This window comes from Rhamphochromis sp. 'chilingali', assembly GCF_963969265.1.
Source record: "Rhamphochromis sp. 'chilingali' genome assembly, chromosome: 7".
Lineage (NCBI taxonomy): Eukaryota > Metazoa > Chordata > Actinopteri > Cichliformes > Cichlidae > Rhamphochromis > Rhamphochromis sp. 'chilingali'.
Genome location: NC_137934.1, coordinates 18596762 through 18611772, shown reverse-complemented (window position 1 = coordinate 18611772; position 15011 = coordinate 18596762). Strand labels below are relative to the sequence as shown.

General features: G+C 38.6%; 1 protein-coding gene across 2 annotated transcripts in view; it reads right to left on the bottom strand.

The window, feature by feature from the left end:
* dgki (diacylglycerol kinase, iota) overlaps nucleotides 1–15011 on the bottom strand; it is a 97955-nt gene that overhangs the window by 41511 nt on the left and 41433 nt on the right. For both annotated transcript variants that reach the window (XM_080885974.1, XM_080885975.1), the window contains exons 2-3: nucleotides 9343–9451; nucleotides 2833–2928 (exon numbers count right to left, since the gene is read on the bottom strand). In XM_080885974.1, coding sequence (XP_080742100.1) covers nucleotides 2833–2928; nucleotides 9343–9451 — 205 coding nt within the window. The remainder of the gene's footprint in view (nucleotides 1–2832; nucleotides 2929–9342; nucleotides 9452–15011) is intronic.

Genomic DNA, 15011 nt, shown 5'->3' with positions numbered 1-15011 from the left:
TGCAACTGTACAAATCTTAATTGGTCAAATATAATTTTAAAGAGCTACTTGTGATCTGTAAATCAAAACTAACTTATAACTGAGACTTTACATAACTTTTTTTTAGCTGTAATCAGGTGTTTAGAATTTGTAATCAGATTTCTCTTTCTTTCAGAATTCCCAGCAATCTGGAATATTCCAATAGAAACATACCAGGGTATAGAGGATTGAATGGACTGAATGGAGAATGGGTGGATGGACAGATTTATGGATGGGTGGATGGTAATCCATGATTATGAAGCATGCCATGGAGGTCTTTACTTCCTTCTCAAACACTCTTTGTTAAGCGTGTAATAGGAGAGAGGAGGTATTTTCTGCAGCATTTGCCTTACATGAGGTAAAAACCTCAGCTGCTTCCTTCAGACAGCCTGGTTGTTCCTTCATGACTGGGATTAAATCGAGCTGATCCCGCTGAAAACAGGTAGGAATGTGTTTACTTACGTCAGCCACGACTTGTCAAAGCGATCTCAGATTCCTCTGAGGTCGGCATATCCTCTTGGACATTTATCTAACACAAATCACCACAGAGAGATTATTTCTTGCTGCAGCTCAATCTTGACAGCGTCTTAATGTGTTTTTATACGTGCACTATAATTACCTTCCATCAGTGGAAATGTACAAAGATGTCATTACATTAGTGTAGTGAATTAAAGGCTGTTTCTCAGCTCTGTATAGCAGGTGCTGTTTTTCTTGTAAGAGCTGAATAGATGGACAAAAGGTCAACAACAGCTCTCATTCAGACTCTTTCTTTGCAGCCCTGCATGCTTGTAGTCAACGACACTTCAGAACACACTTCCTTCTCTGTTTTTGGAGTAATTAATTCTCTGCTTTGTGGACATGTTTCACCTGAATCAGAGTGTGGCATCCTGTTTAAAATAATGCTTTGTTTTAGCATTTACAACAGAATACGAAACGCTCCTTTTGCAGAACACTGGGACCACCTGCTCTGCAAATGAAGCACAAATGATGTGTTTCAATGAGTGTTTCATGTGTGGCACTAAAAATCACAACCTGGTACTACACGGAAATTTTGTATTACCTGCTCCTGATGCCACATTTTAGAGTCATCATGTTTTTGCTTTTTGTTTTTGTCTCATTAACATAGCACCAGCAATAACAGGCCTTTTTATTCTGCAGCTGCACTAAAGAGACAAAACTCTGCTGCATGAAAAAGCTTTTAAGAATCAGATGTGTTTCGGGCAGCATTATTAGGTGCTGATATAAGAGACTCTGGTCATGGTTGGTTCAGGCTGATTAACTCTGCAATTGTCACATTTCCACACATGCATCGACAGTTGCTTGTTGTACACAGCGAAACCTACAGAAAACCTACAGAAGTTCAAATAAAAGTCTATTTTTGCAGACAAACTACTGACTTAGTCTAGCACGATGTTGATGGCAGCCGTCTTACATTCTGTCGCAGGGTTGAGTCTAAAGGGGGTGGGGGGGGGGGGGTGGGGGGGGGGGGGAATGGGGTGTACAAGACCACAACCAAGCCAACTAGCAATAGCTGATAAATTGGCACATCAACCTTTGGTCAATATAAGGTAACGTCTGGCTCCAAAACACCAACATGACAGAGGCCAAAACAATAAATGTCACCAGCTGCACTCCCAGATGGCAGAGTTGGAGGTCATCTGAACTTTGCAAGTGAATCAGATGAATGATATCGAGAGCAGCCACAACACTGACCTGGCCACTGAGTCGGCTGGTAGACGATAAAGACCTCCCCAATAGCTAATCATACTACACAACCGTAATGAATTGATAAACAGACAACTTCCTGTTTTTTCATTAACTACTCTAAAACTTTAAGGGACAATCTGAGTAAAGAGCTACCAGAACTTTTTCTGTATTTTTTGCACATTTATTTCTGACAATTTAAACCCAAACAGTTGCGCTGATCACAGTGTTTCTTTACTATGCAGAAAAAAGTTACTTCTTATATTAAGATATCAAAGGGACTAAATGTGTAGTTAAATGTCTTCACTATAACAGAAAGGAGAGTTTCTCTGGTCTGGCCCACTTAAGACCAAAGTGGGCTGTATGTGGGCCATGATATAAAATTAATTTAAGATGCCATTATATCCATTTTTAAAAATCAATTCAAACTGAAAAGATTTTTTAAAAATGCATTAATTAGCATTAGTTTTCATTTTCAGTTTCAAAAAGTTTCACTGAATGATTCACAGATGCTGCTAAAGGATAAAATTCTTAATAATGTGTGAGAAAATCATTTTCGAAGAGGGACCCAAAACTACTTCTACTTGGTTTGTATTCAGAAGGACACAAATATAAATACAAATAACAAAGCTGAGCAACATTAATAAGTCTCAGTTTTTGCATACCAAAAAGCTAAATGTCTAGGGGGAATAACGCCTAAACCAAATGCTTATGAGTGCATAAGACAAATATGAAACCTCCCTTTAAAAATACAAATATATACCAAAGCCTGAAGATGATGTACTTGAAAAGATTTCGGGACCTTTCGGGAGTTTTTTAGAGGATTTGGATCTAACAATAAGTCAGTCAGACTAGTTAGTTGTTCTAAACCATACATGTTTTGTTGCATTGTCTTTTTTCTGAAGTTCGCTTCTCTTTTTTTGAGGATCTGGGTACCGAGTTGATTACAAGGAGCAAAATCTTTTTGGGATTCTTTTTAGTCCAGTTATTTAATGTTCATAAGACCATTACTTAAAAGAAATAAATATACATATTCTAGAAAAAACAAAAGTCTTTCACTGTATCTGACATGCTAACATAGGATTTGTATAAGGACTATAGATTACTCACAGCTGTCTTTAGCACGCAGGTGTCCTCTCCAAGATAACAGAGCTCTCCTGAGCAGCTCGTCTCCATCCACAGGTGATCCCCATTCACTGCGTTCTCCTACGGAGAAGCAGACAAGAGAGAGAAAATGAGCGGGGAATAATCATAAAATTAGTCAACATTGTCTCACTCACATTTAACTGCAACCATATAGACATGAGCACATGGCAGCGAATGAGGTCAACAAGTGTGTCAAGCACATAACAGCCACTGCTGAGTAGGTGGGTAACTTCACAGTGCATGTTAATTTAAACACTACTGATTCATGTGCAAACACACTCCTACATGGAGTAATACATGTCAGTGTATATGCGTACAAAGACATTCAAGGTAAATGCATGCAGGCTGAATGTTTGAGTAAAATTGTGTCACCGGGTTTACTGCACAGCTGTGATCACGCTCCCTCAGCTCAGATGTGAATAGTTTTGCTTGCTCATTCATTCAGTAATGGAAAATGGATTGGAAGACCTTTTGTTTCATTTGCTAATTATATAATTAACTTGTATTTGTTTAATTATCTTAATTTTGCACTTTCCTCTCTCTTTTGTGATTTTTTTGCAACATAAGAAAAACCCTGATTGTATTTCCTAATAACAGTATGTTGTATGTATATGACAACTTTAACTTCATTTATCAGCTTGGCAACTATCTTACAAAGTAAAAGTAAATAATTACTTTTTTTACTGGTTCACACTAGTTTCAAACATAAAATATATGGAATTTAATAATGTATAGGTCTGGATGTGGCTTTGTATGTGTATATCTATCTGGGACAACGCCTGGCTGAAATGGGAGGGTAATAAGATGACTCAGCTCAGTAGGACTTTGAGAATATAAAAGCTGGCCCAGAAAACCGGGAAGTAAAAATAATAATTAATAGGGTAAATCTCTGCCGTGGGGTCCCTCCATGTCAACATAACATTGGGGATTGACTAGGGTGACCAGATATCCCTCTTCATGTGGGACTGCATGGCATTTTTATCCCTTGTCTCGAGATAATGTCCCACATTTTGACTGGTACTGTGGGACATGCACTTTTTTACTAAGTGAATATGAAGGAAAAGTTTTTATTACAGTCAGAAGATTCCTTTCGAATGCAGCACTCATCAAGGAAAGTAACAAACTTTGCAGATTTTGTTGAATATGACGGAAAAAACCACAAAGGAAATGAAGCAGCAGAATACTCTGAGAAATTGCTTTTGTCTATTTTGCAAGAGTTATTTTAAACTTTTATGCTGGGGCAAAATATGTAAAGTGACACATTATCCATGTCATAATTGGATAAAAATCACTACAACTGTAAAATATGGATCAAAAATTCAATGTGAACATTTCAGACTACCCCTGGCAAGACATGACATGTCCCACTTTGCCCACACAAACAGTCTTTGTCCCACTTTTACTCTGTTAGGATCTAAGAGATTCTGGCAAGATGGGTTTAATTTAAATCACTATGTCTTATTTACTTCAATCCAAGTTCAATTTTATGAATAATGTGCATAACAGCCAGAAGAGCATAACATGGTCCAACAGGAAGTGCAGTTCCTTCCCAAGCCAATGCAGGCATATCTTTAGCAATCGGGCAAAGAATCTGCAAGGCTTGAAGAAAGATTTCCACAATACGCATCTAAACTCTTTGTCTCCTGTACATTTAACGAGCTACAAAATGTAATGTGGCAAAAATATAGGTTCTTTAAAACTTATAAACACGCATTGTAAAATATAATTTTGCAGCCTTACAACTTTACAGTGACCTACATACACTAACCTTTCAAGGTCCTACATCAAGAGTAATGTGTTATTCAATGCAAACTGCATTTCGTTGCCCTGTACCTGTGCATGTGCAATGACAATAAAGTTGAATTCTATTCTATTCTATTCTATTATTCCAATATTTTATTTATAATAAAGAGTTACTGGCAAAAAGTTGAAGAAAGTAAACAGGCAATAAAAACTGTTATATCTGGTCTTTAAGTCTGACGTCATTAGCCGTGTCTGGGCCTAAACTCCGCTGCAGGTCCATAAGTCAAGCGATCACTGAGAGTTGAAAAACTGTCTAAATTCCTTCATCTGTAATAACATGATCAGTGTGGCTGCTCTACCAGGTGTAACAATTCAGTTGAACATCCAGGCATCCATAAAAACGGAATTTATGACATTTAACGGAATTAGAAGTTAGCAGGGAGTTAGCTCGCTAGCTTCCATCTAAATACAATATAGCATGTCCTGACTGCGGGGTTTCGGAAACAAATTAAGATGTACAGCTCTGCTATCACTTCCGACATAAATGAAGACAGAAAACTAAACAACAGTGACGTTTGTAGGAAGTTTGGCTACCTGGTATATAACGATGTGCTACGTGATCGCTAGCGACACAGCTATGTTAGCATAATAAACACAGTGAAGCTGGAGGATGAACGCTAACTTTTTTCCACTCGATAAAAGTTAACGTGAGGATTCCCGGTGGTCAGGGATAGAGATGGACCGATCCGATATTACGTATCGGTATCGGTCCGATACTGACCTAAATTACTGGATCGGATATCGGAGAAAAATAAAAAATGTAATCCGATCCATTAAATATCACGAAAGCACCTCACAAAACTTGCAACACGCCTTAACTCACCTCAGAACGTTAGCACGTCGGAGCAGTATGCATCACGTGATAGAGCGGCTGTGGCATGCGGGACCTGTCGGTGGTCTGGATAGCATTTGGAGCTTCGCTAGCAACCTGGCATTTCATCTCCGACAAAGTTATCCCCGAGAGAAGTAAAGCAAGTGTGTAAGTCCATCTCTGAATGTTTGTAAAGCATTCCTGTGTTAAGCTTAACGAGCGACTGCCTCTCGCTCTCCGGCTGCTACTTCAATCGTGAAACTGATCAGCTGATCGGGTTTTCTGTCGCGAGTCCGTCTCTCTTGTTTGTTTTTGGTCCACTTTGCGCCAGAAAGAGGAAACCAGCGGCTGAACAACAGCAGCACGTTTAAGCTTGATAAGCTGTTGTTACAATTTATTTAATATTACTTTCTACACCAGGATCTTTTTCTACGTAGCTGACGGCTGGTAACTGTGCAGGGGCGGATCTAGCAAAGTTTAGCCAGGGGGGCCGATAGGGCATTAACTGGGAAAAGGGGGCACAAAGACATACTTTTCTTTCTTATTCTCATTTAAAATGTCAAGCTGTTAATAAATAATTATCTGACACCCAAAGTTTTAATTTGGTGTAAAATGAATAGAAGTCAATTACTGTATATAGTGACTATTAAGTCTAATATATATATATACCCTAGTAAGCTATAGTACTTTTTACTTTGGGAAGGTACCATCTGTGCAGTCTGCAATTTTGTTGAAGAAAGATGTTGAATCTATTTAATATTTCTTGAAAAATAATTGATTTCTGTGCATTTTCTTTCACACTGCATCAAATTAAGGTTGATTACGTCGATTAAGCATCATGAGGTGGCGCGTGAGGGGTGGTTCCCTATTTTTTATTTATTTATTTTTGTTGTTGCTGGGAGTTGGAACCCTGTTAGTTAGGTTGCTTAATATTTACGCTAAGTACTCTTTAAAATACCAGAATAGGGAGGATGGTGTAGGTCTAAGTTTATTAGATTGATCAGTATTGCTGAACTATGAAATATTTTTTTTGTATACAGGTATAACAGAATAGCTTTAGTGTAGTTGTTGTTTTAAACTTGAGTATGAACTTGCAGACTTGCAAAATGCAGCAAGATATTTTAAAAAACAGTTTTGTTGATTAAAAAACACTATATCGGATTCATATCGGTATCGGCAGATATCCAAATTTATGATATCGGTATCGGTATCGGACATAAAAAAGTGGTATCGTGCCATCTCTAGTCAGGGACAAGTGCAATTGCATGGTAGGATGCTGTAAACGGACCGAACTTCAGTCAGGAGAACAACTGACATAATCCATGCACAATATGAGGTTAGTCATTCATATACTGCTGCATGGGCTGGGCTGTAGTTACATGGTAACGTTTTAAAAACTGAGCTTTAAAATGAGTAGTGGTAAGAAAAACCGACAGTGATCACTGACTGTTTTTAGGGGCTTTTTGAGATTAAATAGAACAAGATACAAAGTATTAAAACATGTTAAAAACACAAAAGCCTTATTAAATGCAGGGTAGTTTGGATTCGTCACGTCAGCACTTAAAGACTGGATTACCTGCAAATGCCCCAAAATCTTTAAAAGCACTTTGAAATAACAATTTAATTAAAAAGAATCAGTCACTTAAATTTTTTTTAACCTCAACCAACTTTCTAGGGTTTACTGTGAGGAGCAGACATTCTGACGTTCCTGCATCTTTTATGAAGTAATTAATGTGGGTTTTATTGTCATAGTGCAGCACTTTTTTCATAAAGTCACAATAATTAGTGACAAACTAGAAAATCAATTTGAATGGACATTTGTTTAAATTTCCACTTCCTGTTACACATCTTCTACCAGTGTTCTGGCCCTGCTGGGAATATGGACAAACCCTTTTGGACTTATTAGCACCTAAAAGCAGACCTTAAAGGTCTCAATGAATCGACCCCTGAGTGTATATTAATGAGTGTCTGAGCACAGTGATAATATATGAGTGAGTGCATGAGAGCCGTGCAGAGAGATAAAGGGCAGCAATGACGTGCTGGAAGTGTCCCTACAGACGGAGCCCAAGGGAAATCTCAGATGTGAGCCCACAACTGTTTATCTACTTACACCTTCCTATTAATAATAAAGCACATTGCATTTGCTTTTCATTATTGATGCATGAATCATTTAGAGCACGGCTGTCAAACAAATGGAGCGTGGGACAGAAATGGCCCGCAAAAGGTTTCGATCCGGCCCGCGGGATGGCTTTGCAAATGTGAAAAATGGGGAAAGTGGAAGTCGTAAATGTTGTTCGTTTTTGATGGACAAAAACAAACAAAAAAGAAATTACATAAGAAATTAAGGTGTTTTTGAAATGTTTTGTATCACTGCAGATAAACCAGTTTGTTTTTGACAGTAGGTTCACAGTACAAATATATAAATACATAAAATACAATAAAATCAAATAACTAATGGAGGTAGTGGTACTAACACTAAAGGACAGAGGGTGGGGGTTTTTTTTAAATATATTTTTACACAACTTTTTCAGATGTCCACCCCATTTAACTCTTTCCCCCATAAAAACAACACATGACGACCTCCCCCGTATCCTTAATGACATGTTTGGACACCTCAGTATACATAGTTTGACATCCATTAACATAGAGTACCCTCACAAAGCCTCTATGTGGCTGGCAAATTTTCAATAGATACGACTAATTCTATGAAATGCACCTTTTCACCTTTACATATTCTTCTTGAGTTTGAAGCACTTTGATGTCTTTTTCTTGAATTTTGGAGGCTCGTGTGAAAACGCTCTATTATTTTCTTTTCTTTGTCATGTTTTTTTTTTTTTGAATGGCTTTATTGTACCATAATCATAAGAAAAAAAATCTGTTTCAAGTCTGCAAAGTTTTTGCACAAAAGAGTTTATGTAAGTAAAAAGAAAAAAAAACCTTCAGATGATTCATATGATTTTACAGCTTGGACCCAGAGTAATCTGATTTTATTAAATAAAACTAAATGGCAATGGAAGATTTGAAAGAAAGAAGGTGATAAACAATTTGAAAGAAAAACAACATGGAAAAGATTTTAAATTATTTCATGATTATAAAAAAATTATCTGCCTGCTTCAGTAATACTATTCAAAACTGTCTCATTGGTCTTTTTGCTTTCAGATTAGGTTCAATTCACATTGTCATCCTGGTGTATCATCAAAAAAACTGCTTCAATTATTTTTATCATTGTTTTAATGCATCTTTGACTGTTTTTGACGACTGTTTACTTGCCGTGCCACACACTGCACAATCTGGTGAATATTGCAGATTCATTGTTTTAATACCTGCTTTCACCAGATCACAAGCTCAGGTTTGGAGTGGCGCAACTGGAGACAGGAAGACAGGACTTTTTAAAAATACATTTATTGGGTTCTTTAACAGCATTTTTGACAATACTTTCCAATTCATGTTGACATTTCCTTAAGCATTAGCACTACATTTAAAACCCAAAGTGTTTTTAATCTGGTGCTTTTGAGTCGTGATTCATGTTTCTTAAATATAACCTATTAAATGTCGAATAATAAACCGCGTCACAAAGTCGTGACACATAAAAGTTTCTTTCCCACGCTGAGATAGAACGGCATTTTTCTTGTAAGGAATTAAAAAAAGGAAGGAAAATCAAATTACTGCTTTCCATTTCCACATGAACATATGGCTGTTGAAACCAGTCTGCTAACAAATCTGTTGGCATAAAAATGCAAATGTCGACAAGTGAATCAGCCAGACAGAATAGGGACAACACAGACTGGGACCAGGAAAAAAATGTCATCATTGTTCAGATTCACAGTTATATAAAATAAATGTGCATGTGCATTTCTGACCGTCCAGTCCACACAGGTACGTAGTTCCTTGGTGGGGCCGTTGGACGCAGGAGGAAGCGAGGGCTGAGGTGGGCCGAGGTAATGGAGGCCTGAGCGGGAAATCGCTTTCCTAAGAAACGGAAGGAAACACACGGTTATCATTGTCAAGATACTTCATAGTTCTCGGACTTTTCAGTATAATTTAGTACATTATTCATATTAGGAGGCTGCTTTCAAGCGGGCTCAGCTGGAGATATTTGAGGTGAACCAGGAACAGCTTGGCGGAGAGACTGCCAGAGCCACTTTGGGGTGACGAGAGAAGTCGCAGACAGATCTGTTATGTCAGAGGATGAGTCAGCAGTCATCTCTCGCAGACGCTCGCCCCATTATACTTCCTGTTGCAGTTTTCTTAAACTGACTCGAGTACATCTTTATCCACTTCAATTGTCCCCGACTCTTTCATCTCATAGCTCATCTATCTTCTTCTGCAAGTACACAGTACAGTCACCCACATGAGAGGGCCCATCTGTCTACATCTATTAACTGCTGATCTACGCAGACACCTCTGCAGTCTCACTGGCTTCAGTCAATGCAAGAGAAAGCAAAAAATAAATAAAAAAATAAATTAATTAAAGTGAAAATATGAAATGAGTGCTCTCCTTCAAGTTAAATCTGTGGATTTGTCTTTTTAAAAGACGAGACAACCGGCCTGTTTGAACAACAGTGAATACCCTAACGTGTCTATTAAAGATAAAGACAAAGTGTCACCTTTATTTGCAAACCACACCCACAGAATGCTGTTTGGCATGGCTTTTTATAGGCACACCAAGGGACTCTTTAAAGTGTTATGACCGGGGCTTTCAAATTCACACTAAGTTGGTAAAAATGAGAGAAGTTAATCATTTGGCATGAACAAGAAGTTTAGTAAAGGAGATGGAGATGCCAGAAAATTTGTTTGACAAGATTAACTTAACTTCACAAAAGTGATGTAGTTACTGAACTTTATGCTTTAATGTGTATTTCCCACCCAGTTGGCAGGTGGTTACCTGCTAACAGAAGAGAGAGAACTGTCACTGTGGCTAAACCTGAACCAAACCACATATGAGTCTGGGCTTTTAGGAAAGGGCAAAAGAGTACTGCTGTAAAGGAAAAGGGTGTGCTCCAACACTACGGCAAAAAGAAAAGAAAAAAAGAGAGCTTTGTAGCTCAAACGCAAAAAAGTTACACACTGACAACTCACTGCTTGATTTCTGATTAAACTATTTATTTATAACTATTCATTATATTAAAATATACTACAGTAGAATACAAACTATTGCAGATCAGGAACATTTAAAACAAATCCTGAGTTGAGGCGATGAACAAGATGTTTATAGTAACTAGTAATTATGGGCATTACCAAAGGTGTGTGGGTGTGTGGGTGTGTGCATGCGTGCGTGCATGCGTGTGTGTGTGTGTGTCAGTGGAAAAGGAGTATCTGACCCCCTGTTGAAAGTTTCAGTGGCCCTCTGTCTAAAATTATCAGCCAGGACAAAGAGGAGTCCACTTACACACCCTGTAACCTGATGACACACACACACACACACACACACACACACACACACACACACACACACACACACACACACACACACACACACACACACACACAAGTGCTCACAGCCCCTGAGATAAAAATAGCACACTGTGGATGACCGGAAATGAAAGGACGTATGGAGGCCGGACATATGCCGCATAAAACAGCGACCACACACAAATACCAGCGAAGTCTAACTGATTAAAGGACCTCGTTATTTAAGGCCTCATTTTTACACTTTTACTCCTCGTTACTCACAAAGTTCTCCACTCAGCTCTGAGGGCACTGCAACACAGTAAGTCCATTAGAGGAAGTAGCACATGCAGCGAGACTGAGCAAACCCAGAGTTTTACTGGAACTGCTTATTCAGAAGTGAAACGAAAGGCAGAAAGCGAATATGCAAACATTTATCAGGTTTAAACAAGTTTGTGTTTCATTTTGTCTGCTGAGGTCGGACACACATTTGTTTAGGGACAATGGTGCGTTTGATGCTTGCCGAAACCAATTTTAAAAATCAACAAGAAACGAGAAATGAAAACGAAAAATGTTTCATTTTCTGCTGATTCACGTTTGACCTACTGCACCTATTAAATGAGTAAACAGGGTTTCTAATAAACTGGAAGTCAGACATATTGCTGGTGTTCACCACCCCTCATTTCTCAATGTTTTGTGAAGAAAATGGGTGTAGTGCAACCGTGAATGGAAATACAGCGGAAGGCAAAGACTGTTTGTACAATCACTTTAAAGTCAGTATTTTGTGTAACCACCTTTATTCTTCAACATAGCCGAAACTCTGAGGCCGATTTCCTGTAATTTCCTTAAGTAGTCTTCAGGAATAGTTCTCCAATAGTCCTTCTTCCTGAAGGACAATGAAAAGTTCTTATTTGGATGTTGGTTGCTGTTTGATGATCCCACACTTCTTCATTAATGTTGAGGTCTGGGTTCTGGGGAGGCCAGTCCATGACTGATTATGTTCCACTGTCTGGTTTTCTATCCAGGTATGCTTTTACTGTATGGTATTGCATCAAAATCTAACAGTACTCTTCTATGCTCTGTAGGGAAAACAAATATTATGCTAACTATGCCAAAACACTAAAATTTTACATAATTTAATGCCTGTCAAACATTGGCATTTTTCAAAGATGGTTGGAGTGGAATGAAAAGCAGTGAAAAAGCAGTCACTGCTTGCTGTAAAGTGCTATTCCTCAAGACCACTTTACAAAATTGCAAGGAGGTCTGGCTCCTTGGAAACTAAATATAAAGACTTTTGTACAGTAGTGTTCACCTGCACATTTGGACAATTGTGTTCATATTTCTCTGAGCCAGAAACACAGACAAAGGAAATCTTTCCTAAGCAATGCAACAACTTTCTGCAATGCAATGCATCATCTGAGAGCAAATGACCATCAGTTAACATTTCAGCCCTGTACACTACTTTAAACTGTGCATACTGAGCCATTATAATGTCACCTTAGTTTTTAAATTAACTTTGTTACTTTTTACTAAAATTATTAACATGTCTTCCTTCATATAAAACTTTTTACATGAAGTGTTGTATTTTATTCAAATTTGTACTTAAACGGACTGTTATTACATTGAAGACTTGTACTGTTTGCTAATTTTACTCTATGATTTTCTACTTAATTGAGCCATTTTCTGGGATGGATGTGCCACATATACTTTTTATGTAGACAGACCTGCACTAAACAAGATGACACAGAAAAAAAAACAAGACAGAGGGAAACACCAAAAAACAGAAGCGAGGATAAAAATGAAAGTAAGCTCGAAAAGTAAATTCCTGAAAGAATTTCCAGAACAGCAAGTATCGCTATCACAGATGACAGCCAAAACCAGGAAAATCAGATCCTTCAGAGAGACACAAACACATTTAACCCTGCCGCTTACTGCCGAGGATTATTGTAAACTGATTATGAGTAGTGTGTGTGTGTGTGTGTGTGTGTGTGTGTGTGTGTGTGTGTGTGTGTGTGTGTGTGTGTGTGTGTGTGTGTGTGTGTGTGTGTGTGTGTGTGTTGTTCATGGAGTTCTTACTCATAATGAAATGACCCTGAAATGAAAGTGTGTACCTGAGAGGGGTTTGTTGTTTTGTTTTCTCCTTTTGGGGGGGGGGGGGGGGCTTGTAGCCAGACAGACAGAAGTAGCAGTACCCTTAAAAAAGGCCCATTAGCATCACTCTCTTATTCAGAGGTCATGGGCCACCATTACATTTGAGTGAGTCCTAATCTACTAAAAGCAGACAGGATCACAGGAATTATAGCTAGCTCCTAAAAATCTAAACATAAAATGAAAGTGGTCTCTGAAACACACACACACACGGCATGCCTGACTTGGAGTTATTTTAAGCAAATTTGTCCAGAAAAAGTCTGCAGAAGCCCATCAATCTGAAAATAAATCTTCCTCAAAAGCAGTTAAATAAACAGGAACGACTCCTCAACACTGCAAATCCAAAAACAGGAAGTGTCTAAAGTAAAGACAAAAATCAACAGAGCAATTCACTGCACGGTTCACCCTGACCTGCAGAACTTCTAACATAGTTTTATTGCACTTGGACGGTTTTCACCCTCTTCAGTTTGAAGCACCAGTAGAAAATGATCCTGTATTATTACACCAAAAGCTACCCAGCAGTAGACAAATTAAAAACATCTCTACCTACACCATGAAAGTCCCAATATAATGGATATGATTCTACTTAAAGTACCTCAAAGAAATCTACTTAATTTTATTATTATTTATTATTTTCTTCCTACTTTCGCCAAGTGCTTTCTCATACTGGGTCATGATATCTGAACGAGGAGTTGTCTCTGTATTATTGAAGGGTCTTTACCTTACAACACAAAACGCCTTGATGCAAACAATAAGTTATCGATCACAATAATAATCCTCCTTTCTAACATTTAAACCTTTCCTATTCAATGTGACCCTAAAATTTTGACTGAACCTATAAACTCATCAGCAAAGTGTTGCTGATGTCATGGACACAGGCTGTTTTCCCCACACACCTCTATAATACAGAAGCTTTTGGGCATAAGAATGCAGGTTTAAAGCACGCACATCTTTTATGCTCATGACTTTGCAAGTTTAACAAAGGAAGAAAAGCTGTAAAATTATCAGTCAATATAAAATTATATTTTTGCCCAGTGCCCGTCCTTAGTAGCTTCCAGTGGAGATATCAAACTTTAATTTTGGACGTCACTTCTAAAAACTTGGAAAAATCTCATTCCAGTTCTAACACCACCTACTCTTCCTCTCTTCTTCCTTTCCTTTTCACTCATTTTTCCCCTTCACCATCTCTCCTCTTTTTTCTGAACACATCACTCTTCTTCAGTCCTCCTCCTCCTCCTTCCTCTCTCTCGCTCTGCTTTGTCATTGTGCACATCACCTTCACTTCTCTCATACCTCCCCCTCTAATCTTCCTCCATTCTCCTCCCACTGCTTCGCTCCTCCTCTCCCTCACGCTGCTGTCATCCTCTGCCCCCCTCCTCCTCCTCATTTCTCATCCTCCCTTCTTGTCTCATCTCCTTATTTCCAGCCTCCTCCTCCTCTTCCTGTAGAGGTGGGTTGTCGGCGTTGCCACGACAACGGCACAGCGGGAGCATCGGCAGCTCATCCAGTAATTGTATTGGTGGAGAATCTGCGTGTTGTGTGTGTGTGTGTGTGTGTGTGAGGAGCGTGTTTCAGCAACTTTACAGTAAATGCAGTTAATTAGACAGACACCCCATCACCCTATGTGGGATGACAGTGTGAATGTGGACACAAAGTCATACACATATACCGTCTTCAATACACAGCCCACACACTGAGGATGATGTAATTCGCCAAATGTTTTCTAAATACGGATCCTTTGCATCCACCGAGGGATCAACAGTTACTACAGCAGGAACTGTTTATGTAGTTTTTTCACTATTCCAGTGATTAAGGTGGGAAGAAGATATGATTCTCGAGGTGGGTGGTACGGATGATGTACAAGCCTACAATGGTTAATTTTCCTCCATAGCTGCAGTCATTTAACCAGTTTCTGAAAATCACTGTGTGGCCACAGAGGCGAGTCGTGCCTGTGCAACACTGCTCATGATCAAAGCTAAAGTGAGAACAAAAG